This window comes from Struthio camelus, chromosome 12 (assembly GCF_040807025.1).
Source record: "Struthio camelus isolate bStrCam1 chromosome 12, bStrCam1.hap1, whole genome shotgun sequence".
Taxonomy (NCBI): domain Eukaryota; kingdom Metazoa; phylum Chordata; class Aves; order Struthioniformes; family Struthionidae; genus Struthio; species Struthio camelus.
Genome location: NC_090953.1, coordinates 7,683,474 through 7,710,850, shown reverse-complemented (window position 1 = coordinate 7,710,850; position 27,377 = coordinate 7,683,474). Strand labels below are relative to the sequence as shown.

The 27,377-nt window shown below is 45.0% G+C and overlaps 1 protein-coding gene across 7 annotated transcripts in view; it reads left to right on the top strand.

The window, feature by feature from the left end:
• Positions 1–27,377, top strand: part of CHD2 (chromodomain helicase DNA binding protein 2) — a 62,118-nt gene that overhangs the window by 14,431 nt on the left and 20,310 nt on the right. For 2 of the 7 annotated variants that reach the window (XM_068958751.1, XM_068958750.1), the window contains exons 3-23: positions 872–1,091; positions 4,335–4,421; positions 11,050–11,111; positions 12,491–12,613; positions 12,917–13,066; positions 13,993–14,126; positions 14,778–15,003; positions 15,853–15,953; positions 16,635–16,679; positions 16,805–16,980; positions 17,677–17,801; positions 18,459–18,675; positions 19,329–19,418; positions 20,316–20,506; positions 21,582–21,770; positions 22,293–22,455; positions 22,838–22,990; positions 24,158–24,229; positions 25,444–25,593; positions 26,208–26,356; positions 26,879–26,975. In XM_068958751.1, the coding sequence (XP_068814852.1) occupies positions 872–1,091; positions 4,335–4,421; positions 11,050–11,111; positions 12,491–12,613; positions 12,917–13,066; positions 13,993–14,126; positions 14,778–15,003; positions 15,853–15,953; positions 16,635–16,679; positions 16,805–16,980; positions 17,677–17,801; positions 18,459–18,675; positions 19,329–19,418; positions 20,316–20,506; positions 21,582–21,770; positions 22,293–22,455; positions 22,838–22,990; positions 24,158–24,229; positions 25,444–25,593; positions 26,208–26,356; positions 26,879–26,975 (2,920 nt within the window). Of the gene's footprint in view, positions 1–871; positions 1,092–4,334; positions 4,422–5,515; positions 5,638–9,131; positions 9,156–11,049; positions 11,112–12,490; positions 12,614–12,916; positions 13,067–13,992; positions 14,127–14,777; positions 15,004–15,852; positions 15,954–16,634; positions 16,680–16,804; positions 16,981–17,676; positions 17,802–18,458; positions 18,676–19,328; positions 19,419–20,315; positions 20,507–21,581; positions 21,771–22,292; positions 22,456–22,837; positions 22,991–24,157; positions 24,230–25,443; positions 25,594–26,207; positions 26,357–26,878; positions 26,976–27,377 lie in introns of those variants that run through there. The other 5 variants (XM_068958757.1, XM_068958754.1, XM_068958753.1 and 2 more) reach the window with 4 other exon arrangements.

Here is a 27,377-nt window from a genome sequence, read left to right as displayed (position 1 = left end):
GTTGGAGAGACTGGTCAAAGATATTGGCGTATTCTGACCACCTAAGGGAACTGTTGACTTCTAAAATAGTTTGGCCTCCCTTTGTTTTGCTGAGAAGCTTGCATTTTGAGTAGGTAAATATTGTGTTTATTAACCTATTTTAATGTAAATGCAATAAACATCAAAAATAAGAAAAATGCACCTATTTGACGTTCAACTCTCCAATTATTGCATACTCTAAGAAATGCAGTCTTCACAGCATTGATGTAGTCCTTTAAACGTGAACTGCCCCAGCCGTGTACCTGCATAAGCTCCTTTCTGCTCTTCTGCTGCTGAATTTACTCTTTCTGCAAGAAATGTGGTATCTACTAATATGTAGCATTATGCATACAATATTTGGTGCTGGCTTCTTTCTGAAATGGATTGTCAAATTTTTTTGAACCACGGGCCACAGTCCTCTCCGGTTAGAGGAGAGCCGCACCAGAGCGACTGCTCACCTCTACTGTGACCGGAGAGTGTCTGGGTGCTCCAGCCCCAGCGCACCTACACAAGACAGCCCCTCCCACGAGGACCTGCACTGGCTGTGCTGTTAATGCTGCTCCTTATGGTACGAGCCCTCCTTTTGTTCTGGTTAATGAGCAGGAGACACAATGGGTCATTTGGAGCCTGTGCTCTCTCCTGCGCGTTAAACATCTGTCCTGGGACGGAATTGCATCTGATTTGATACGACAGTACAGGGAGTCTGTGTTGGGCTGTGCGGTTGGTTAACACTTCCGTTTAGGTTATTCCAAGCCTCCCCTGGTAGCTTGGATGTGACTCAGGTTTGCTCCTTCCATATGTCAAAGCTATGGCAGTACAGTTAAAATGTAATCTCTTCTCTCTCTACCATCAGTCACTCGGCATCCGAAGAAGCCTCTGGCTCTGACTCTGCAAGCCAGTCTGAAAGCGAGCAGGGCAGCGAGCAGGGCAGCGAGTCAAACAGCAGCTCGGAGTCCTCCGAAAGTCAGTCTGAATCCGAAAGTGAATCAACGGGTTCCAAATCCCAGCAGACCCCTCCTGAAACCAAAGAAAAACCAGCCTCTAAGAAGGAAAGGATAGCAGATGTTAAAAAGGTATTGCCCCTGCTGCTGTGCATAGCCGTGTGCTACTTACTTACCCTTCTGCCCATGAAAAAAGGCAGGTTAACAGAAAGAAAAAAACAAAAAAAAGCAAGAAAAAAAAGACAGGATAACAAAACCATCTTTGACTTCTCTGCCATTTTGCCAGCCTTCTGATTGCACGTGGACCAAGACCGTCCTGCCTCTGGCTTCCCCGAGTCGCTCCTTGGCCCTTTGGTCCGTGTGCGCAGTGCCTCGTTGGTGTGATTTTTGTGAGCAGGAGCTCGTGTGTGTTTGCTGACCTGTGACAACCCTTTGGGTGCTAGATAGGTAGTGAAAGGGCCAACTGGCACGAGTGAGAGGCAGATGCCTCTCTATCACTAGTAACTGATCTTGTCATTTCATCCTTTCCCTCTCCCTCCATCTTTCCACTTGTCTCTCCTGTCTGTCCTCTCCCTTAGGAGTAGTAAAGCTTCCTCATGGAATGTAACCAAGAAAAAGCATATCTAGGAATCAGGTCAGTTTGGTTGGTTTCCATCACTGCCTCTCTCTTCAAAAAAAATATATATATATCCAGAACAGTGATTCTTAGTTGTGATTTTTCTTTTTTCCCTAGTCACCCTTTAGCAGCCGCTCTCCTACATAGCTTAGTTCACCCTCCACATACTGCTTATGGGAGGAAAAAAGTTTGCAGCTGTCAAATGTGTGTGATGTCCCCTTGTTTGGTGTTGCACCTCCCAGTGCACAAGTTGTGCCTTGGTTACCTGCGTTGCTTGAAGGATGGAGGCGCCCGAGTAACACAGGAGTGAGAAAGAAGAGCCCAAATGCCCATTTGCAGATAGAAACTTGGTGAACTGAGTTCACATGAGTGTACGTGCAGGGGGCAAAATCAGGTTAGGTCAGCTATTTTTTGTTTGTGGCGTGTAACAATCCCCTCAACTGTGATATGCAATTTGCGTAGCTTGTTCATGAGTGAGCAACTTTGGAGAAAGCTGCTATGTAAAGACTGAGAAGAGCAGTGGTTTAAGCCTGGATTCCCTGGATATGTGCAAGGCGGAAGCAAAGGATTTTGTTCCTAGCAGCTATAGTTCTCCCCTGTATAAATCTTTTAACTGCCTGCTCAGGTCATGTTAAATCTCCCATGTTTAGGCCAGCAAGGAAGGATGTATTTGTTGTGGTAACACACATTCAAATTTCTGTTTTATTGTTAGTAAGTTGGGACTGAAGGAAGTTGTCTCTCCTTCTGTGGGCTTCTAAGAGCATGTCCCTGACAATAAGGATTAAAATTATGCCATGAGGGAGCACATCCATACGCAGGATGATAATTAGCATGAATGAAACATGGAAAGGTCAGGACACCATCCAATAAGAAAGCCTCTCCCTTCCTTAATTTCCCTGTTATTGGGTGTTTCCCTTAGTGAGGTCTAACCGCTTAAGCGTGTTGGTACCTGTTCTCCTTGAGTAACCAATGCAATTAATTGTTATATTATTGTTTATATTATATTTCTGTCCAGATACACCCACAAAGATGAGGTTAATTTGTATTAGGCGCTATTCAGATTTATCAGGGCAGTCACTCCCTCATCCAAAACCCATGCCATTTAAAACATGAAAAGACAAAGTTCTTCAAATAGTTTGAGGAGCATTTAGGTTTGTTTTCTTTGATGAGATGAGGAATAAACAAGCTCTGAATTTATTTCTCTGTTCTCACTTGCACAATAGATATACGCTTCAGGAATCTCGCTACGCCTTTGAAGGTAGCAGAAAAAAATACAGACTTTCAACCTCAAGTCACTACTATATCTGGCAGTGTATTTTGATTTTCTTTTCCTGCCAGTGGTTTGTAGAGACACTAGGGGACTGGAGGGGAGGGGGAAGCAGAAGGAGAATACATAGGTTTAGAAATCTGTAAGAGGGTAAACTTTCTTGAGGGACAAAGCAGAGGATTTGTCCGTGTGGATGTCCAAGAGGCATGTCAGTGGTTCCTATTTGCCCTGTAGAGCTGCTGATGTCCTGTGCCACTAACACAGCTCTGCATCCATATCCCTCAGGTCATCAATTCTTGTCTCCCCTTTTTCCTCCTATCCATCCAGAGCAAACAAATGCATGTTGTAGTACCCGTTGTGTTAAACTATTGTAGGCCTGGTTACAGCAAACATGGTTCTCAGAACACAACCGTTCCCAGTAACCGGCTCTGCACGTCCACATGTACTGCGCTGCCAAACCGCATTCGCATCAGTGCATTCAGGAGAAGAACCGGCAGCCACAGCACGTTGCTCCACTGGAGTACGGGGTGCCTGGGTGACCTGAGCCCAGGGTGACAAGAGGCATCAATGAGGTAGCGGTGTGCAGGTGTCCACAGGATACTGCAAAAAGGGACTGGTCCAGACTTTACCCCTGTATTGTTGGTGGTCCAGTTATGCAGCTGAAGCCAGTCTGAGGAGCTTGTTCCAGGAAAATAGCATAGCAGCCTTTGCCTATAACCAGGACAAAGTAGCGATAGGTGCCACAGTACAGCACCTGTAGACTGACTTCTTCCCCGGCGCAGAGGAGCCAAATGAAAGCGGTGGAGTGGGTTGCAGGAGAGGCTGTATTGCAAGTGCTGCGCTGCAGTGTGAGGGTAACAGGTCCCTTGCCTTCCCCCAGGCAATCAGAAGTCCAGCTGCCCCCGTTATCACAGGCTGGAGGGGGGGTTCCTGGCTCCTGCCTCTACCCCGGGTCCATTTACCATCGAGGCTGGGGTACAGACTTTCCTGAACTTGGGCACTTTGGAAGTTGCTGCTAGTGACTATATGTCACTGCACTCTTTGGGTAGCTTTTTCCCCAAAGAAAGAGATCAGGGTGAAAGCTGCTGGCGACACTGGGTTGTCCTTTTGTGTCGGTAGGTCCGTTCTTTCCATGCGCAGGGTGTTGCTTCCTTGACTTCTGCCCTTAACTGTTGCCTGCAGAGACTGGATGTTTCAATACCCTGTCTTTCAGCCCAAATGAGCTGGGAAGTATTTCGTAGCTTGGGAAAAAGATGGACCAGTATAAAGAGAAGGCTGAGGTGAAACATGCTGCTTTAAAGCATTACCAAATAGTCCAAAATATTCATAATCCTTTTCAGTCAGGTTTCTTAAGTGTCCACTGCTGGTCACTGCTACCAGAAGTCTGTAATGGTTCTACATTGATTTTTCAGAAACTCATCATCAAACCTCTCTAAAATGACAGAAATAATTGGGGTGAAGCAGGCCTTCTGATGGTCTGTTTATTTTGCAGATGTGGGAAGAATATCCTGATGTTTATGGGGTTAGGAGGTCAAACCGAAGCAGACAAGAACCATCGCGATTTAATATAAAAGATGAGGTAAGAAAAAAAAAAAAGATGAGGGATTACTGAACATATAAAAACAAACAAAAACACCCAAAAGAACAAAGGCAGTTGTCGTCTGCATCGCCTTGTATACGCTGAGTTCTAGCCTGGTTCACAGATGTTGGAGCTCACAATTAAGGTCCCAGTTCTGCAGTTGGATCTACTTGGCCCGAGACCTCTGGAGTCAGTGGGACCCTGCGTGTGCTCTAAGATCTGCATGCACTGATCTGATTGCTGGAATGGGGCTTAATGCAGGTCATGCTCTGCTGTAGAAACACGTACTGGAGAGAACGAGTCTGTGTAACAAAAAAAAAAAAAAAAAAATCCAACCCGGAATAAAGGAAACTTCCCAGAAACACCTCACAGCAATAAAACAGTCATTGCTGTCCATCCCAGAATGGATCACAGTGATAAATGCATTTGTGTATGTGTTCAGCTTTATGATCCGTCACTTTCCTTTGGTTAAATACTGGGAGTATTTTGTACTTAAATTGAACGTGACAGTTGTCAGAACCTGGCAGATAAACCTTTAAATTATTCCATTTATCACAACTTTTTTCTGAAAGTTTAGGAATTAGCTACCTTCTCCATTTACGTCTTACAGACTTTTTGCATAGAGCTTTTCATCTTCAGGTCTTCAAGAAGGTTAAGTAGTTAACAGAGGAGGGGAAATAAACTAGAGGGGGACTTAGTTTTTGCAGCTTGGGATTTAAATTTAGGCACAAAAATGTGCAGTTGGGAATCTGAAAATAAGTAGCCAGATTTTCAGAGGAGCTGGAGCCCAGTGGTCCTCCCTGAAGATCCGGCTATTTGTTCTTTGGTGCTGAAACACACATTTGGATGTCTGACAGTTGCACACACAGGTTTGTAAATCTGGACCTGACTCAGAGTCACGCAGCAAATCCAGGAGCAGAATCCCGGTTTCTGGCTCCTTGTTCCAGTGCTTTATCGTTTAGACTTGCGTCACCAGCAGTGCCACCACCCAGGTCCCCCCGTCCCAGACTCCTGTGCTGGATGTCCCACATAGCAGCAGGTTAGGAAGGGGCTTGTAGCACATCATTGACTTAGCTTTTGTTTTCCTTTTCAAGTTCGGCAAAGCCCAGACTCGCTGGCCGCCTCTCTGTGCGATGCCCCAGCATGCACTGTGCTGGCGATGTCACACCCATCACAGACCTCCGCTGCAGACCCGAATGCCCTGTAGGGGGCTCAGGTAAGTCCCGTCTTTTTTTGTTTTACAATATTACGTGGTTTTGCAAATGTTGTTTTCTTTTTCAATATCTTTATTTCCTAATACTTAAGGTACGATAAAGTAAAAACAAAAAAAATCCGAGATGTAAAAACTTTGCTATACCACAAAATATTGTAAAAAACAAAAAAAAAATCCTTTGAACAAACCCACTTCCACCATCATGCAATGCAAAGCCAAAAATAACGTCTCTGACAAAATTGGTCCCCTTTCCCGCTTTGCCCCCAATGCAGCACTGACCGATCCCTGTAGGGCAACTCCCATCTGCAGCAGAGTCTGGAGGAGGGTGTGACATGTCAGGAGCACAGTGCTGGGGCCTCACAAAGAGCAGGAGATGAAAAGTCTTGATTTTAGAAGACGTAAATGCTGAGCGGAGGAAATAGCCTAGCTCGATCCTGCATGGTGCTCAGCCCTCCTTGCACCTGCTCAAGTTGGCAGGGATTCAAGGCGCTGGACACCTCCGAAGAGTGCTTTTTTTACCTTTCAGGGTTGACTGTCATCAGTGACTCAGTGGTGTGCTCTTGTCGCTTGCTGTTTGGGACTTCCAGCACAGTGTCTAGGAGCTTTTAACTGCCTTCTTCCCTAATATTCCCTTCCCATGTTAGTGAAAAGCATTGCTCAAGTGGCATTGCACCTCAGAGTGCAGAGCAGGAGTTACCCAGGTTGCAGCATTTCAAACCTTCCCCGCATGCTGCCAACTGACTTGCCCTGATCAGGGGAGAGCGTTTGTGTGTGTGTAGGTGGTGGTTGTTCATTTTTGGAGGAGTTTCTGTTGAGATCACCGGTTTGGGCAGGGTTATTTTTGTGTTTGAAATGATTGCCATCTGGGAACTGCACTGAGGCCATCAGATGTGTTGTATAAGTATCTGAACAGTAATCAGATATGGTGAAAATTTCTAATTAATGCTGAAGTGTGGGTTAGGAGATGGGGAAGCGAAAGTGCAGTTTTGCATACGAGCGAAGAGCTTTTCAGAAGACCAGAGCTGTCTCCAGGAATTGGAGCACATGCGAGTTTTCAGTAAAAACAGTACTTGCCCTTACCTTCTCTTTGCACTTAATCAGCTTCAGATTTTAGTAAGGGGAAGTGAGATATTCGGAGCAGGTGCCTTTCAGAATATTCTGAGGCAGTCGAGAAATAAATGTGCACAAAGCAGACATAATCTTTTTGCCATAAAAAGGATGGTTTGTAGTTGGAATAGGTAAGAAATTACAAAGTGCATCTGTTCTGTGAAAGAAAGGCCAAGTGCCAGAGATGCTCACAGAATATATTTGGTTTTATTATTGGCCAAAAAAAGTTATGCACATTTGCATTTTTATTAATGCTCTCTCTCACACCTTTGCTAAAATTTCAAATGCTTCCAGTATCGCCAGGGGAGAGAAGTCTTAACAGACGTAAGAAAACTAACCTGGTGAGCTAAGATTCTCCAGCACTTCTGGAACAGTCCAAAGCAGCACCCCTACCAAAACCAGAGGGCTCTCAGAGCTAAAGAAACAGGAAAACAGTTCAGGGACCTTCACTATTTCTCAGTGCTGACACTAGAATTTGGCCTCTGTTAAGCCTGAATTGAACAAATCCTCATTTTGACTGAAATATGGTCTTGGCTCTGTTTCATCAAGTCTTCATCTCTCCTGGTGTGCCGTGTGAGTGCAAGAGGCCCCTCTGGACCATGCCATGCTGCCTGACTCTCCATTTCTCCTGCTCTGGGCTAGCAGGGAGGACACTTTTGGACAATCTGTAGGACCAGAGCTTTAAAGCTGCTGCTCTATGTTTCTCAGCTGGGTGCTCCATACACAGCATTGTTATGTTTTGTATAGCATTGGTCCATGGCAAAATGCATCATAATTAATCTAGTAAAAGTATGTCTACTTCAAATGCTAGGAGAGAGAAAGAATAAATTAGATGGCGGAAGGAACCAGTAAGGCAGGGAGAGGAAGACTAATCCCTTCAGCTGGAGGTATGGAAAATGAGTCATAAAAGGCCAGTTCCTAGTCTAGCTGGAAGAGTGACATAGGGATAAGTTGGGCGTATTTGTGGTGCACCTCTTAAGGAGCACAGCCAGGAGGTTTAGTAGGGGAACTGAGACCTAGGGGAGGAAAGTCGTCTTTCTCTTGGCTGTTCAGGCAGCAGAAGCACCCCAAGAGGTACTATCTGAGCCCTGCCAGATCTGTGCTGCAGCTTTGTCAGCACTGATGTGCAGGCTCCGAGAGTGAATAATGTTCACCTGGTCTCTGTCGCTGAGCTGGCAAAACCCGTAGGTGAAGGCCAGACAGTTTTTGTCAGCTTAGTTCATGTCATGCAGGGAGGTGACATTATTAAAATACAAGGTGCATGTGCTGTCCCAACCAGTGTGCTTCTTCATGACCATGGCAGGCTGGAGGGTAGACCAGACCTGCAATAGGGCCTTGCCTGCTGGCTGTGCAAGCAGCTCTGGAGCTGGCATGCTCCCAGCCTCTGGTTATCATCTTTCCTTCCTAAACCAAGGAATTCACCACCAGCCAGAGCTTGTGGGTTTATGCTGATAAAGAGGTGTTAAAAAGCACAAGCTCTGTGCTGTAGAGTCCAGAGCGGAGGTACGAATACCACCCTGGGGCTGATTTGAGCAAGTCAGTGGAGAGTTGTGCAACTAAGTCCTGGAATGTGGGCTTAAGAGGAATTAAGAGGCTGCTAAAATGTGTTTGTGCTTTTTTTTTTTTTTTAATTATTATTTATGTGTAAAATGGTAGGAAGCAGCTTTCCACCATGGGCTGGAGCCTGGCAGCCCGAGGTCAGGATGTCAGCAGGAGTCAGCGAGGAGAAAGAAGCGCAACGGTAGGCGAGGATGGAGGCTGAGTCACCGGGCTGGTGTGTGCAACGCCGCAGCTGCAGCAATTCCTGGCATCCAGGCAGGAGGATGTGGGAGCACAAGACAGGCAGATGACTCAGGCCGGGGACTGGTTGTGTCAGAGGAGATAGAGCTGAGCTTGACACACGGCCAAAAGACACAATGTTGTCTTTGAAAAACAACTGTGAAGGCAGCTGAGCTGGAGTCACAAGTTAATTTTTCCAAGGCAGAAAGAATGAGGAAAAGATGATTAGACATTAAAATATGAACATCAGCTGTGCAGAAACAGTGACTGAGCAAGAAGAGTAGAGGGGTCAGGAAAGTGAACACTAGAAACCCAAAAAGCAGGATTTTGGCAAAGAAGTGATGTCAGAGTTTCAGGAAGCACCAAAGGTCATATTTGATTTTCTCCGAATCTGATCTTCTCTGACACAGAGCAGAAGAAAAATTCATCTTTCATTACTCATGGTTTGCCAAAAGACAGCAAAAAGTAAACATGTATCCAAGGACAGCTCTTGAAAAATGTTCCAAAACTGGAGTGGCCAAGCGGCGTGCTACAGGAAGTAGATAAGAGATTAAAAGAGCAAAAGCAAATTGAGGACTGTTAAATGTTGCTACTTAAAACTGAAATCTCTGGGAGGCTTCGCTGATGTTGTAAGGGTAAGACTCTCAAAATTGTTAGCTAGTCATTTACTTCCTGGACACTTGGACTAAGAGTGCAGAAAAATAGGTGCATGAACACACATTCACACTAAGGTACAGTGCAAAAGGTGCTGTTGTGCCACATGTAAATCTGACACAGAAACAGAGTGAGATTCAGCAAAGTTTTTAGTCTAAAATGGCATCGCATCCAGTACTTCAGCTTATTTTAATGGAAACACTGACAAGCAAGAAGGGAATTTCCACTGCTGAAAGGGAAGTTGGGAAATGGAAATAAAGGATACAGGAAAAAATAGAGGTGTGGGGTCTGTCTCTCCAGTGCCTAGGCTTTTCTCATCAACATTGCAGCTTACACCATTTCACTAAATTCTCATATAAACAACTCTAGGTTGCAAGTTTTCTTAGGTGTTCCTCAGAACACCTGGGTGGATGTGCAGGAGGTGCAAACTGAAGTGCCAGTGTGTGAATGATGGATGCAGTCTCAAGAGCTAAAGCTAGGGTCACTTTTGGTGGCTTTCTGAATATGGCAGCAAGAAGCGGTATAAAACAGAAGATTTCAAATGAGCAAGATGCATAGAGCAAGCAGTCTTTGAGGCTACTTCTATCATTCTAATACTGTTTTAAAAATCTCATATTGGCTTTTTCGGCTTTCTCCCTGCTGATTTGTTTTTTTCTACAGCAAGTATATAAGGAGAAGTCATCTGTTTATTTAGGATTGTTATATCTATAATAACCTATTTTCGACGCTGACTAGCTTTTATATACAAAAAAGGAGTGGGGGGGTTGTCTCCAACCCTCAGGATTTTTTAGTTATCTGGGCCTCTAGAAGTTAATGACGCCTACATTTAAAATACTACAGCAAGTAGTATATATCTCTATATATCTCAATATATGTCTAGATATATTTAGCCAGAGGGACTGGAGGCTGGAGGATTAACAGGAGCAGAAAGAGCAGAACACAGTTCTAAGTGAATTCATCAGTTGTTTTTGCTGAGGGAGGAGAAAGCAGGAAAGCAAGGACGTTCTTGTGAAAAGAGTATTATCTTTTTATAAAAATTTCCTTTCTTATGAGAAGTTTCTCTAATGAAAGAAGAGATTATCATGCATTTGTGTGACTGCAGAAGCCAGGCCTTCTGCAATCACATAAACCAAGCCTAAGTATTGATCAATATGGTTGCAGGAATCGTATTGAAATGGCAACTATGGATATTCATGAAAGTGCATTCTGCCCCTGCATTTTCAGTTAAAAGCTTTGTAACATAGCTGAGCATTAGCCTTACAGTAGTCCTGGAAAGTCTGAAAGTACCGACTATTCAAAAAGTACAAAGTCATACTACCTAATTCTCAAGCGTAATGCAGAAATAATATTCACCTTATATCGCAGGGCGAGTTGGGAGCAGCTGAGCCCCAGGACCCAAGCAGTGCAAGGTTTGGTGGATCAAATTCACCCTGCGGTTTTGCAATCCCTGGGGATTACATGCACTGCAGAGAGGGCAAAATGCCTTCCTGGCCAGCGCCACCACTGCGATGTAGCAGCATCTGCCTACTACCAGAGGTTGATGCTGAGAGACATGGGTCATAGCCAAGCTCAGTGACTCCAGTACAGATGTTGTACAAGAGCTTGTCAGCCTTTCTGTTGGGTTACCTTTTTCATGCTGAGAAAGCAGTTGCGTTAGCCCTGCAACCGTTCTTTGGCCGACGCGGAGGGAAGGGTGCTGGGAAGCTGGTCGATCCTGTGGCTTGGTTGCACCAAAGCGTCGTTCCAGCGTTGCAGGGAAGGAGCCGCCGGGCTGTTCCCGAGCTCAGACCGCACGCATGTGTTGCGGCTGCTTCCTTGAGGAGACAATCCAGAGTGGTGCCTACAACCTGATTTTTTTTCTCTTTTCAATTAAAGGCAAGTAGCGAATCTGAAAATGAGAGCCCAAAAAGAAGAGGCCAGAAACAAATGAAAAAAACGTAAGTTTCAAGGGAGAAGGTTTTGAGTGATGTTACTTTGTTTTATTTTATTTTGCAGAAAAGTAGCTTTCTGTGGTTTGAGGGGCATTGTCAGCATGGAAACCTCGTAAAATAAGCTTTAATGTTTTCACTAATAGTACTTTGGATGATTAAAACTGAACTATGAATGGAGATCTGCAGATGGATATAATTTCCCAAACTTTCTGTTGCTTATTTTTTTCCACTCTGCTGTGGAAAGGCAGACAGGGAATCCGGAGAAGTCAGGTTCACTTTTGTTGTCACTCTTCCACTTCCCCATCAGGTTATTTGTCCTGCTTCAGAGATGCTTAAAATAGTTTACTCCCCAGTTTTCCTCCCCACCCTCCTTTTTTGATTAATGGAGATTAGAATGCCAGATCATTATCTTTTTTTATCTTCTGTAACTCTAGGATAAAATAAATGACCTCCATAAAGGATGTTTGGAATGTCTATTTGCCATAATCGTGTTCACTTACAGTTATATTGTGCTGCCTTTTCCATCTACTAAGTAGCTTTTCTTTTTTCTAAGCACTAATGTGAACTAAAGAGAAAACTTAAATACGGCAACATGCCACGTGGTCCGGCTTTCTCATATTTTTTGTCATTCAATTTTTCATTCAGTTGTGTATATTAGGGCAGAACAAGGAAGGTAGAGGCGGTGAGGGCTATGGTAGTACTATCTCTTCTAGGCAAGGGGAATAATCACCGTGGATTCCCCCCATACCCATGGAGGAAGGGCTTCTTCAAAGGGCGTTTGAGAGCTGAAACCTTGCTCTGGATCGCCCACAGGGAACCTACTTCCTTCCATTGACGATAAAGTGTGATTTGGCTTTGAACCTTGAAACTTTAACTGTGTCAAATTAGATGGCATGAGGCTTCCTGCCCTATTTTCAGGGTTACAGGGCAATCATATAAGTGTGCATGTTATAGCTCATCCTCCCCAAGTGAAAGCTTAGCACTTTCCAGAAATATTGTCTGTTTAGGTAGAAACCACCCTTAGGATTTTTCCAGCTCATCTCAGAAATGAATAAGTGGAAATGAAAAATAAATAAATCAAAGCACTCGCTCATCCAGTTGTAAGAAGTACAGCTCTGCCACGTACGCTGCTTTAAAAACCGCACTCGCTCAAGAAACAACACAGCTATGCTTACTAAAGCCTAGGTGATGGAGACCTGCTCCAAAAAGCAGAGAAGCACCCCGATGCATTTCTCTGAACAAGTAGACCGCCTTGTTGAACTTTTTCCCATATTTATGGCCTGCTAGCATTAACTTAGCTTGGATATCTACGTAGCCAAGCATTTGTGTTGAAGTGAGATTCATAGACCTTTTTCTGAAGTATGACTGCCTATTTCTGACCACAGAAATAAATGGAAAAGAGAGGTTTCTGGTGAAGAAGAGGATGAAGATGGAGGGGAGCAAGGCACCAGTGCAGAGAGTGAGCCTGAACCAAAGAAAGTTAAAGCAAGAAGACCTGTCCAAAGGAGGTAAGGAGCGGTTGGTTCAATCTGTACTTTACTGCATATATCTTTTCTGCTTGTGTTGGGGTGAAAAGGCAGTCTCTGCCTTTTCTTTTATCTTACTCTTGAGTACGAGCCCACGGACCTTGTTGCTCTCTCATTTACCCATTTCATGCTCCAGTGAGTGATGCAGTGGTTTCCACGGTAGTTAGAGGAGATGAAATCTCTATGAACCTAATATTTGAGATTCATACTTTCTTGAAGACTTATTAAAATGCACCTTTATGTAAAATGCACTCTATTACAGCTTTTTACTAATACTTATTTTAGGACAATGGCCAAAACCAGTGTTAAAAAGCCTCACAAACCCCAGCGTGGGAAGAAGAGAAAGAAACAAGACTCATCTGAGGATGATGATGATGACGAAGATGATGAGACTCCCAAGAGACAAACTCGACGAAGAGCAGCCAAAAATGTCAGGTATTGAGTAGTTTGGGGTTGCGTGCTGATGAGCGCTGACGGGCTGGGGAAGAGGGCACTCTCTGAATTCTCTGCTGAACTCACTGATGCCCCGTGTGACCCCCACAGAGAGACCCTCCTCTGTCCTGTAAATACCAACAGGCTGAGATGTGGTTCTTTTGACAGATGCACACTACAAACATCTGATTTCTCTATACCTCGTTTTGCCATCTGTAAGGCAGAGAATATTTACCAGTCTCTCTCAGAGAAGTGTGAGGAGGTTTGCTTAATGCTTCTAAAGCACTCTAAAATGAGATTAAGGCTTGTAAACCTTTAGGTTGAAATGAGTAAGAAGGAGCAGCTGTGCCAGCCTGGACCGAACATCTGAGAGTGGCTGACAAGTGATGCCTTGGGACAGAGTATTGAGACATGGTAGAAGTAAAGCATTATCCGTTTGCTAATATACCTTCCTATCTTTTGGCAGTCACCTAATAAGGGATTTGCACAGAGCCACTTAAAGGACATTTTTTGTGGCTACATGTTCATCAAAGGTGAGACAGTTCCTAGGCCAGGGTAGGCACCTATGCAATCTTTCAGTGCTCTGCAACCTTCACTGTTAAATATAAAATAATCTTCCACTGGACAGAAAAGACTTTCACTGTTGATAGTCTTACATTGCTTCTGCTGCAGGGATTGTTCCGCCTCCTCGTGAAGCATCTGATGTTGGCCATTTTCAGAGGCAGTATATGGAAGAGATGGAGTATTAGTCTGATACAGTGTAGCTATCTGTGTCTTGGGGACAAAGACTGAACGTCAAACTTAAAAAAATTCTTGTGCCGAACGTGCACTGAACCCTAGGATAAATGCTCCATCCCATGCCATTCTGTGTATTTCTGGGCTAGGAGAAGCCAAGAACTTTTTATCAGTTTGGTTTTGATCTTGCTCAGTTACAAAGAAGATGATGATTTTGAGACGGATTCTGATGACCTGATAGAGATGACTGGGGAAGGAGCTGATGAACAACAGGACAACAGTGAAACTATTGAGAAAGTCTTGGACATCAGACTTGGAAAGAAAGGAGGTGCGTAGTTCTGGAAAAAGCCTTATTTCTGATTTCAGTCGTGCACTCTGTTTCTCTTGAGCTGGTGCAATGCTTTTGCAACTTTGAACCCTCTGGTGGGGGCCAGGGTTATTTCAGTGCTCTTCACTCTTTCCTCTTTGCCTCTTATTTATGTTTTCTAGAAGCTTCTGTAAAATCTAGCATTGAAAAACTTAAATGTCAAGTTTATATGCTTGGCAGCTTTCTTTTAGCATGTACGCGTTTTCAAGCTGCATTCATTGTTCTGTGAGTTCTTGCTTTTCTTCTCTTTGAAAGATGAAGTAGATCTTCCAGCAGAGTCAGTTTTCATAGTTCCATTGACAAAGTAGTAATGGAAATAAAGCGGATATTTTGTTCTCGTACCCTTAAAAAAGTGTTTTTGTGAAACTGAACGGTCTCGAACGTTTTCAAGAGACCTTTGAGTGCTATTTAAAGAAAAGGCATTTATGATAGATTTTAAAAGATTCTATTATATGGAAAACTTTTATGTGCCTGTCTCAGAGAGTAGAAGAATTTGTAGGATATTCTTTGTGCTACCACACAGGATGTATTAGAAAATAACTCTGCTCTAATCCAGTTCGTGTCTAGTGCTTGTTAACAAAGGTACCAACTGCAGCCTGATTTCTTTTGCAGCCACTGGTGCTTCCACCACAGTGTATGCAACTGAAGCCAATGGCAACCCAAGTGCTGACTTTGATCCTGAAAAGGATGAGGGGGAAGTTCAGTACCTGATCAAATGGAAAGGCTGGTCATACATCCATAGCACATGGGAGAGTGAAGAGTCCCTGCAGCAGCAGAAGGTGAAGGGCCTGAAAAAACTAGAAAACTTCAAGAAAAAAGAGGAGGAGATCAAGCAATGGTATGCGTCACTTCAGCCAGCGATTTGGCCTTGGGAGAATCTCTTTTAGTCAGAGCTTTGCATAGTCAGGACTGAAACCATTTGATTTCTTCTTGCACGCAGTATTTCATCCAAGGCAACTGTTTTCAGTGCACAAGACCTGTATCTCTTTGCCTGCTGATGAACATCCCCCTTATAGAAATGATGTCTGTGGCCATGACGTTGCTGAAAGACAGAGAAGAGGCAGAAATCCAGAATATTGCCATTTCCCAGGCTTAAGAATCGGGGTAGCTGACAACAAATAGACGATGCATAGATTCTCCCAGCCCAGAAGGTGGCATGAAGGCTCTCAGGCAGCAGTGAAACCTTGCATGCTGGACTAGGCAGCTGTGTCGAAAAATGGGGCTCATCACAGGGGCAGGCTGTTGAATTTTGCCTTGCAGGCTGCATCAAGGCAGCCTTGCTAAGAGGAATTACAGGCTTGTCTACATGCAAGTTTTTGTATCAGTTTATTTTTGACTTCCCCAAGAACGGCAAAGGGAGTTACAGTTTGTTTCCAAACCGATGAATGTAGAGTAGCAGCTTGATTCTGATTTTGAGACCGATTCTTGCAGCAGAATAAAGAGCCATCTAACAGGGAGAGAATATGAACATCTATGACGTTTGCTTTCCAGTAATGATTTGTAATTTATAGAAGCTTCAAGAAATATGTCACATAAGCAGTAGACTGCTCCAGAGACTTGACTGACTCACAGAACTGTATAGGAAAGTAGATTTTCAGTATGTGGTCTCAGTGAGCATTGTATGCCATTACAGAATTATATTTGTTTTTTTGTTTTGGTTTTATTTATTTATTTTTTTTGCATCAAGGCTGGCCAAGGTGTCACCTGAGGATGTGGAATATTTCAATTGCCAGCAAGAGCTAGCTTCAGAGTTGAACAAACAGTATCAAATAGTGGAGAGAGTAATTGGTAAGTGAACAGAAAGCTTTTCCAAAGGAGTAAAATAAAATTTGGGAATTCTGTTCTCTGGTAACAGCAGAATGGGTGTGTGAATTCCTCTTATTCCCTGTCCCACAATATCCCCGGGGAATGAAACTGGTGCCACATATTGTAATGTGTAAAATTTAGGGATTAAACACTAGAAATCTGGGTTTATGGATTTGTATCTACAAGCAGTATTTGTCAATCACTTACCCTCACCTTCCCTGGTGATCCCACCTGCAGTATGGGATAATGCATCCAAAGGGACGTTAAACTCTTAGCTGCTGTTGAAGTTCTTTGACTTCAGTCCTTTGGATGGAAGGTGTTAGCAGAAGCACAGGCCTGGCTGCTATGATGACCACTTTCTGTGGCATTGTGTTTAAGGATGTGGTTAAGCTCCAAGGCTGCTCAGGGTTTAGAATTCATGATTACTTGTTCAAAATAAATATGGGTCTTAGTGAGCACACCAGTAATATTACAGTAATGTCAGTAAGAGCTATTGGCATCCAGTTGCTTTGGGAGTTGGGCTTGAAAAGTTGTTTAACCCATTTCCATAAAATTCTTACCAAAAATGTACGTGGGGTGTGGGAATGACAGACTGTCCACTCTGCTCCCCCTGCTGGCTGCCAGCACGCTAAACCCTTTCTTCCCTTGTGCCTCTAAATACAGCTGTGAAGACCAACAAGTCTGCAGCAGGACATTCTGATTTCCCAGGTAAAGGAGCCTTTTTTGGCCCCTCTAAACCTTTCCCACTAGCCAAGACCTGTCTTGTGGTTGTGAACCACACATATGGTTCAGCCACAGAACCCACAGCTCTGGGCTTTTTGCATACTTTGCAGCAAACAGTCGCAAACCATCCTCAAATGACCCTGAATACCTCTGTAAGTGGATGGGGCTGCCCTATGCGGAATGCAGCTGGGAAGACGAGGCTCTAATAAGCAAGAAATTTCAGCACTGCATTGACAGCTTCAACAATCGTAACAACTCCAAAACTATTCCGACCCGGGACTGCAAGGTTTGCTCACTTCTCTCTTGTTGCTGGGTTTCTTCAGGCTGATGATACAGATAGTGAGAATGTGAAATTTTGTCAGAATAAATTTCAGAGAACATCTTTCTTGTCCTTCCCCACCACTGTTATTGTACAGTACTTTAGGTAGAGATGCGAATCCCTTTTGGTTTTATTTACGCTGTCTGCGATGAGAACGTTATGTTCCCCTGGGGAGTGGGCGGCTTAATTAATCCTTGCAGAGTGCTTCATGATCCTCAGCAGAAGATGCTGCAGAAATGCAAAGCTTTAATATTAGTTGAATGAAAAAACAGCACACCTAGGAAGAGGAGAAACTTAGAAGATGCTGATACAGTGCAGGAGAGGGATGGAAAAAATGGGAGAAAAAAAAACAGGCAAAAAGAAAGCGAAGGCTGTTCTATCTAATGTGTGTTACGTACAGCGTGCTGCACTCTTGGAGGGGATCTCAGCCCGGATTGTCAGACCTGGGGGCAAGGAAACAAAACATGTCTGCGATGTGCCATTGCTGATGAGGGTGAACTGGAGCACTGCTAAGTGGTTGACTAAAATGCAGACACAAGCACTGTCTGGAAAAATGTGGATGGACATTAATCAATAAATAGATAAGCATGTTGTTTTAATTGCTGAGTTTTCAGCCTTACCTTGTCTTTTTCTTCAGTGAGCTTAGAGAGTCGTCTTTTTCAGGTATTGAAGCAGAGACCTAGGTTTGTTGCCTTGAAGAAACAGCCTTCTTACATTGGTGGTGAGAACCTGGAGCTGCGAGATTACCAGCTGGAGGGCCTCAACTGGCTCGCTCACTCGTGGTGCAAGTATGTGCACATGCTATGTGATGCTCTGGTCAGCAGCATGAACAGGCCACGTTTGTTTTGTGTCTCCTGGTTCTGTCCCAGTAAGGTGCGGCCTCCTTGTTCTCCAGTGAGGTCTTTCCCTGGCCTGCTTCTGCAGCTTTTGAAGGATTTTGAATGTTATCAGGTGCAGTTGCATTGCAGACACAGCAAGCAGGAACTGCCTAAAGCATGAACTTAAGAAGTTCTCTGTGAAAACAAAAGGCATTTTCCCCATCTTAGCCTGGTTGCATTTTGTAATGAGCTCTTGTGTAGGCCTAGGACATATCTGCCCTGATTTTGCACTGCTCTAACTGGACAAGAAGGCCTGTTTCTGTCTCAACGTGCTTACGTGCTCCTCGAAGTCTTTGAGAAACGTCCTTCTAAATTAAGCCAGTGACTGCCTGCTCCCTTTACCTTTGGTTGCCAGTTAGGAGTGTTCATAGTCTTGCCCCCCAAGCTATTATGCCAGATACAGTCTGGATATTTCTGGAATCCCCTCAGCAGTGTTCAGACGAATTGTTTTGCATTGCTCCCTTTATGTCTCTGCCATTGGTTGTTATTCGTGCTGGTGCACAGTAAATCAGTAATGGCACAAACAAATACATAGACAGGATTTGTGTTTTTTATCTTCCTTCTCAGGAACAACAGCGTGATCCTGGCTGATGAAATGGGCCTGGGGAAGACCATTCAGACAATATCATTCCTGTCATACCTCTTCCATCAGCATCAGCTGTATGGCCCTTTCCTGGTGGTGGTGCCCTTGTCGACTCTAACCTCATGGCAGAGAGAGTTTGAAGTGTGGGCACCTGAGATAAATGTTGTCGTTTACATCGGAGACCTTATGAGCAGGAACATGGTGCGTAATGAAAAAGCAAAGTGTGAGTGTGTGTGGTGGGGGTTGGTAGGGCAGCTGGGTGCAAAGCAGCAGCTTGTGTGTAATAGGAGTGTATGTAATGCACAGTTTACTAGAGAGGCCAGCTGATAGCACTGGGGCAGGTCGAGCTGGTATAACTGAGCACTTGGATTTACCTCACTGCTGCAGGGTCCTCTCTGCTTTAGCTTCCCCCTTAGAGGCAGCACAGAGTACTGGTTTCCTCAGAGTCTGGAAATCCCCTACTGCATTGGGCTGCAGTAAAGATTGCAGCAGTGCAAAAGTGTTTGCCTCATTTCTTTGTTCTGCTTCTTCGAACAATGAGGTCCACAAATGTTGTGATTCTTGATTGACATGAAATGGGTCAATACTGAGATGATGCATTCATTTGACAGGTGATGGTAACGTCACTACAAGAAGTTGTTTGAACTTATTTTATTACTTGCGCAAGGGCAGTTGACCCATGTATGCACTAAAATGGGCTGCTCTTTGGGCACACTGATTTCATCATATAGCACACTGAACAACAGAGTTTGATCTTGATTGGAGTCTGTTGTTACAGCTTTACTGAAATAATGATAGTTAACTCTTTCCCTGGAGTAACACTGGCTGAAGTTAACGTTTATCTCGTCTCACAGATACGTGAATATGAGTGGATCCACTCTCAGTCTAAAAGGTTGAAATTCAATGCACTTATCACAACATATGAGATCCTCCTCAAGGATAAGGTGAGTAATGGTCAAGGGTGTTTTATTTAGACTTCCCTGGAGGTCTGCCTTGCAAAGGAGGAAGCCAGCCTCCAACTGGTAGGTTTCATCTCCGTTTCCTCTGCACTGATGGGGAACATATAGCTCCTATTTGCTTTTGCTTGACAGTGATGTTGAGGGAATGCAGGACACCCCTTGCAGCGTTTTCACTGTTTCACCATGGCAGTTGTGTTATTCTGTATACTTACAAGACACCAGGTAGGGCAGTAGCTGGATTTCACCTCATTCAGTTTAGGCTAGTGAAGAGAACAAACACTGAACTGCGGGCCACAGAGTGAATCTGGATTTTTACACTTGGACAGGAGCAACCTGTCTGCCTAGGAGGTACTCATCAGCCCTGTCAGTGCATCACAGAGTCCTAGGTGAAAAAAGGGAGCTTACAAAAAAAAAAAAAAAACCAACTCCCAGGTTGCCTTAATTTTATAGATTTGTTCATCTGCTCTGCTAGTGCTGCTGCTCCCACCACCCCAGTGGGGCTAGTGCACATAGCAGGGCCTGTGGGCATGGAGAAAGGGCAGAATCAGGGGCTAGGGGAGGACTATGCTTTCTAGAGAAAGAAATGGTGGATTAAAAAAGGTGTTATTGCTGAAAGGCCGTTCAGATGTGCCGGGGCGTTATATAGCATGGCAAAGTTTCACCTTTCTGTCAGGGGGAGGCAAAACTGATGTGGGCATCCTGGTCCCAAAAGTTCAAGTCCAGCTTCTTTGGTGGTGGGTCCAGCATAGGAGTTGGAGCAGAACGCCCTAGAGCTTGCACCTTGCAATGCTTTCTGGCCACAAAGAGAGAGCATATGCAATGCGGTGAGGCTTATCTGACCCAGTGTCTTGAGGCCTGTTTTATTTCTTCTTTTTCCTCTAGGCTGTTTTGGGAAGCATTAACTGGGCCTTTCTAGGCGTGGATGAAGCCCATCGGTTGAAAAATGATGACTCTTTGCTGTACAAAACTTTGATTGATTTCAAGTCCAACCACAGGCTGCTGATCACAGGCACCCCGCTTCAAAATTCCCTCAAGGAGCTTTGGTCCCTGCTGCACTTCATCATGCCGGAGAAGTAAGTCTCCTTTCAGGTCCTTCAGAAAATCTCTCTTTGTGTTCATTCTTGTCCATCAAATAGACCTGAGGGAGTTCAGAAGGGCAGAACTCCCTGAGTTAAGTTCCTGAATTAAACTCAGTGGCGTTAGAGCAATGTAAGGGAGAACATGCAGTGGTGGGAAAAAACAGAGGTTAAGTGACTAATGCAAGGCGTATTTCTGGCAGCAAATTCTATGGGGAAACCCAATATATGTCTTTCAAATCTGTCTGCTGTCTTATAGCCATCTCCAAAGAGCTAAACTTTTGTTTTAAGCAGTCATCTCAACGGTTTCTGGTACTTTGCGGTTCAGCTATCCTCACGAGCCATTTTATGGCAGTCTCTGTGAGTATTGCTCAAGGGCAGTGCTGTCTAGCTGATTGTGTGTCTGTATTAAAACAAATGTTTTCTTTAAAACAAAATGGACTATATCCATTGCTAAGACTAAGATAAGCACGCCCCAAGACTTACTAAAATGATGTTTGACTGCAAAAAAAAATCTTCTCTCAATTTTTTTTTTGTTGGATCATGAGAAGAAGGAAGGAAAGAGTCAACATCTGAGTAGAGAAGAAAGATGTTCACATTTCAAAAGCGGCAATTAGAAAATTAGCAGCTGTTAGAAAAAGCAGCAGTTCCAAAATGAAGGAATCTTCAGAGCAGCATAAAACAAAATCTAGTTGTCAGAACCCTGCCTAGGGAAGGGTCCGTGGAAAATTCAGAAACTGCTGCTGTATAAACACTGGGTGGAGACAGCAAACCAGGGTGCTGGTTAACTGGGGATTTTCAGTCCTGGGACTCAATGTGGAGCAGTGGAGCTCAAAGGTAAGATACTTAGATAAGATACTTGGACAGTACCTAAACCCAGAGAGCTTCTGTTTTGCCACAGGTGTGTTTGATTGGCCAGAGTAGAAAGAACCCTTTTATCCCCTATATTATCTCCCACAAATTGATGATCTCTTACCTTGTTGTGCAGTGTGAGTTGATCTGTCAGGTCCTGTTTGGTACAGTAAGCCCAGAGATACTCTGATCCCTCTCTGCTCCTCATTTCTGTTGCTAGGTTTGAATTCTGGGAGGATTTTGAAGAGGATCACGGGAAAGGTAGAGAGAATGGTTACCAGAGCCTTCACAAAGTCCTGGAGCCGTTTCTCCTACGCAGAGTGAAGAAGGACGTGGAGAAATCTTTGCCAGCCAAAGTGGAGCAGATCCTCCGCGTGGAAATGTCTGCCTTGCAGAAGCAGTATTACAAGTGAGTTGTTTATTAAGTTGATGGCAGTGCCAGTAGAAATGGGCACATCTTTCTATGCGCCTGGGGAATATGGTTCAGTATCCTGTGTCCTTCCAAATGCAGTGTGACAGCCTTCTCCTGTAGTATCAGGGGCTTCCTAAAAGGGAGTTTAAGGGTGTATGGCATCTTTCCCTCATGTTGCCCATCTCCAGGCCACTGGGCTTGTTTTTTAAGCGATACAACTTAACGGGCCAGCTCTGCAGCACAGAGGCTGTATCTTTCTCGGGGGAGTAAAGTTCCCCGCAAAACAGTGGTGCTGATTAATGTTCGGAAGTAATAATATCAAGAGGAAAAGTAAGATCAGGGCTGTTTCTAGTGAAAAGAAGAAAGCAGTATCATATAGAAGAAATGAAGGGAGGTGGAGGTGGCGGGGTGGAGATTGATACCCGAACAAGATGTTCCTGAAGGCTTTCTCCTCTGAGGCTCCAGCATGCCCGCTCTGCACTGTGAAATGATCTAAGCTTTTTGTTTTCCTGCCTACAGGTGGATTTTGACAAGAAACTACAAGGCTCTTTCAAAGGGAACAAGGGGAAGCACATCTGGTTTCCTTAACATTGTGATGGAGTTGAAAAAATGCTGCAACCACTGTTACCTTATCAAACCTCCTGAGGAAAATGAAAGAGAAAATGGCCTTGAGACCCTGCAGGTGGGCAATGCCTTTGGTTACCATTTTTTTCCTTAACTTTCCCCTTCCTCCCATCCTCTTACGAAAATAAGATCTGGCAAAGCTTAGCTTCTGCTGCTTTTCCCACTGGAAATAGTCCTCACAACTGAGCCACTGAATCTCCTGCCCTCCCTTTCCACTGCAGGCAGCGCATTGCGGCCATCTAGAGCAGGAGGCGTGTGCAGTGTAAGATCTATCTTGGATGATTTATTTTACATGTGGCTTCTGCTGTGTAAGATGATTTGATTAGAGAGGTATGGGAGAAGTATGATCCCGAAAGAGCTGGATCTCTGCAAGGTTTCTGTGTTGTGTACATATGGGTGAGGTTGGAAAGCATCAGCTGGAATGACTGTTACTTCTTCAGTCTCTGATCAGGAGCAGTGGAAAGTTAATTCTCTTGGACAAACTGCTGACCAGGCTGCGTGAGAGGGGCAACAGAGTGCTGATCTTCTCCCAGATGGTGAGGATGCTGGACATCTTGGCCGAATACCTGACTATCAAACACTACCCTTTTCAGGTGAGAAATGTCAGTGGGGAAGACAGTGTGATTGACTTGAAAGTTCAAGAAAATGTAGTGGGAACCTGGGTAATGGGAGTCGCTTGGTTTCCAAGAGGCTGACGCCTGGGATTGCAGGTGGCGCTTACTGAAATACACTGATGGGAACTGGGAAGTTCCTTCATTTCAGTGTGGCGCTCAAGGAAGGGAACGCGTGAGAGGCAGAAACCAGACGAGAATGTGGGACCCCTCATTCTGTGTGTGATGCTGCCTCTTGGGCATGACACTTCTCTCTTTGCAAACGTTTCTCCTTCTACAAAGTGGGGATAATATGTCCTTTAAGAGTTACAGATGATGGCTGCTTTTATGACAGTACTGCTGCTTTAGTACTGCTGTTGATAAACTGAGAATCTAAAGGAGGAGGAGAATCCTGTACAATGGATTTAAATGTTTATTGATGGGTATTAATTACTAAACCACCTTGTGGTTTGGATCCTGCCTGCTAGAAACACCTTGCACCCATGAGCCGTGTAGCTGAGACAGCTGATGCACATGCGCTAAAAGCCCTTGGGTGCCAATGTCTCTGCCTCTAACAGCAGGCTGGTTTGTGCAGAGAGCTCTCAGCATGGGAACTGACTTCCCCTTGTTGGCTCCCTGGCACTTTCGGGCATGCCGATATCCCCATCTTCTCTGGTTGAGGTGGCTAATGGGTACTGAGCAGCTTGTTTCCATCTGACTGATGCTGCCTTGCCAGCTTTCTTGCTGTTTCTTTACTTGGTGCTAGTGCCTGAAGGTTGCTCTGAGGGGCACGTTTCCAGCAAACAAGAGCTCAGTCAGTAAAGCCCCATCTCTGCAAAACCCTTCCTCTAACAGGCCCCAGCTTTGGCCTTGCTCTGTTGATAAACCCTGAGGAGAGGATAGCAAATACAGAGATCCTGGCTGGGAGCCTGTAACGAGAGCTGCAGCGTCACCCACTATGTGACTGTCGCCTGAACATACCTCCCCTCCTGCCCTCGCAACACAGCGGGTTAAAGCAGTGCAGTTATTTTTAATTGGCGGTTATTTTTAATGTTTAAAAGCTGCAGGCTACAGGCAGGACAGGAGGCTGTAGGGCTCCCAGAACTTGGGTGCAACAGTTCCTTAGGGCTCCTTTACCTTCTCTTTTATCATTATTGTTGATTTTTCCAGCGCTTGGACGGCTCGATCAAAGGGGAGATCCGAAAGCAAGCGCTGGACCACTTCAACGCCGACGGCTCTGAGGTACAGCAGCTGGGGCTTTCCTGTGCGTGGGCAGCGCCTGCTTCGGGGAGGGTCCAGGTGGGATGCCCAAGCAGTAGGCGTTTATGGCTGAGCTGCAGATTGTGATGGCCAAACGGGGATTAGTTCAGTCCATTTCTTTTTACAGGACCCCAGATACTTTGAAAGACACAGATGTAGCAGGTTTTGCAACTATCCATATTGCTTATTTAAAATCTCCCACACCCAAAGGTCAGGGCTTAAAGCTGGATCTCCAGAAAGCTCCAAAGAGCCCGGGAAGAGTCAGAATGTAGCAGTTCTCTCCCCTTAACCTGGGGAATGAGACAGTTGCTAAATGACTCCTCTGGCCTGAGGCTGTTACTGGATCTGAAATGGCAGAGGCAAAAGGGAGATTTTAAGTGTGGGCAGGCAGTGGAATCCGGTGTTGGAAAGGCTAGAGGACAAACAGGAGAGGACACAGAAAGCCTCTTGTCCATGCTTGCTTGCTGACTCACAGTGACTGGTGCAGGGCACTTGTTTTACACCACAGTCAGCCCAGTCACGATAAATATCCGTCCTCGCTCCAAAAGTCTGGACTGGGGGGTGATTCCTGGCGGACACAGAAGGAGACACAGCCGGGTGCTTCATGGCAGCAGGAAGGGTGACAAATAAAACTGAAAAAGAGACAGCAGTGCAGGTGGCAGAGAGAGAGGCAGGTATGCAGGATTGTCTGTTGAAACAGCCCTTTCTCCCCTCCTGGAGACATCCGTGAGGGCTCACAAGTCCTGGCTCTCGCCCATGCCCTTGGGCTGCGACTCCGACGGCCTGTGATGGGAGCTGGTCTCACCCCCAGCAGGCTTCAGACAAAAAGAGCATGTGTTTGCCTCCCACCACTGCAGGTGCTGGGCAGTGTGGTCCGACCTTCAGAAGTGACTCTGAGGTGCCCTTGCCCAGAGCTGTTTGTGTTCCCCTGCCCACCGCCACACACGCCAGGAATAGCACACCTTTCATCCCTGTCACCAGCTCCCGCCTGCCAGCACTGCCTCACCTTGTGCCTTGGCTTAAAGACCAGTGGTGCTAGGCCTGCCTAAATGAACAGAGTATGTGGGAAGAAACTCCTTTTTTCTGCATTGTAGAGAAGTACAAGTACAACATAGCTTCTATCCATTTCCTTGCATACCTTTGAGGCCACTGTTGCTATTTTAGTTATAAGCTGGTTATCCTGTATTTTTTTCCAGGACTTCTGTTTCTTGCTGTCAACGCGAGCTGGAGGGCTGGGAATTAATCTGGCCTCTGCTGATACTGTTGTTATCTTTGACTCGGACTGGAACCCCCAAAATGATCTTCAGGCTCAGGCCCGGGCTCACCGAATTGGACAAAAGAAGCAGGTGAGAAATGTTACCCAGCGCTTTTTCTCTCTGTCTTCAGCGCGTACGTTTAACTTAGCCAGTGTGAAGGGTCCCACCTCAGCAGGGCTTCTGAAAACATGGTCTTTTTACCTCTAGTCTTGACTCCAGAGAGTACCCCCCACTCAAGGGAAATTCATTTAAAAGCCAAGAGGCAAAAAATGAGCCCAAATTTGCCAGATGCCAGGGCCTTCTGCTGGCTTTTCGTCCTGGGATGGTTCCAAACCAAGAAGCCTGCCAGAGGAATCGCAGTTCTTTCTTGCCCTGAAAAATTAGAAAGTAGAACAACCATCTTTACTGGGTTTTTATTATGTCAGTGAAAAGTTTGGTACTAGTTTGAATGTAGAGTGATTGTTTCAGAAGACTTTTACTCTATCCTTACACGTACTACAAGTGCAGTGTTAAGTAGTCTGTCTTTAACTGGTCTCCCTGAGATATAAAGAACCTGCCTATTTTTATTCTAAAAAGACACATCTCTGCATGAAGGGACCATGTCAGGAAACCAGTCTCCTGGGAAACAGCTCGGTGATGCATTGTTGTGTCATTAGAGCATGTTCAGGCTCAGGAAATAGCTTGGTTCTTTTCTCACCCTTCAGGTGAATATTTACCGGCTGGTCACAAAGGGAACAGTAGAGGAGGAGATCATTGAGAGGGCCAAGAAGAAAATGGTCCTGGATCATTTGGTAATCCAGCGTATGGACACCACTGGCCGGACTGTTCTGGACAACAACTCTGGGCGATCTAAGTAAGTGACTGTGGCAGAAGGCAGAAGTGTCAGATGCAGCATGTGGCAAAACCAGCATCATCCTTCTGGTATCTCCTAATATTTATTCAGTTGTTGGGGTACAGGGCAGAACCCTAAAAAGTAATGGGAGCTTCCACTAACTCGGCTCATGCAACCATTAATTTGGACACACAGACTAGAGTTAACCAGAAAATGAGAACTAGTCCTGATGCGTTATCTGTTTTCACTCCGTTTTCCTCCCAGAGATCGTCCTGGTCTGAGGGAACCTGTCAGTGATGTCATGGAATAGCTGCAATGACCTCAGACTCTCACTGTTTTCCCTCAAAAGATGGAGGTTGTTGTCTTCACAGTAGTTATCTGTGCTAAAGCAGGAAAGAGATGAGGGACTGAGTGAAAACTCTCTTTTAGTGCTAGGTTAAAAACTTGCTCCTGGTTTTAATCAGGAAAAAACTTTGGTTTTGTGCTGTAGCAGAGCTGGCTGAACAGCTCCAAACCCATTTTCATGATCCGTTCTTCTTGCAGCTCAAATCCTTTCAACAAAGAGGAGCTGACAGCTATTCTGAAGTTTGGAGCTGAAGATCTCTTCAAGGAGCTTGAAGGGGAAGAGTCAGAGCCTCAGGTAGTTTGAAATTGAAATAACATGGCTGTTTGTAATCCTCAGCAGGTTCTGCATGGGAGGTAGTCTGTGTTTGCTCCCTCTTTATACTTGCCCTGTGTATGAGAGAGCAGGTCAATGAATAGGACACGTGTGAGCCCAGAGAAGCTGAAGGAAGAGAGCTATGGGCTTGGGGGGCCAGGAGTTGAGAAGAGCCCTGTTGCTGTGTGTTAAATAGTAAACGTCACCAGGAGAGTCCCCTGAACCTCTAGGGTTCATTAGCTAGTTATAGCACAGCCAGCTGAAAGCTCTTTTCTCTACCTCCTCTGAGCACCACTTCAGCATCCCTTTTTTTGGTTGTTCTCATAGAGATGCAGGAGTCAGCACAACCAAAGCTGAATAGGTCGCTGTCTCCTGCCTCAGTGC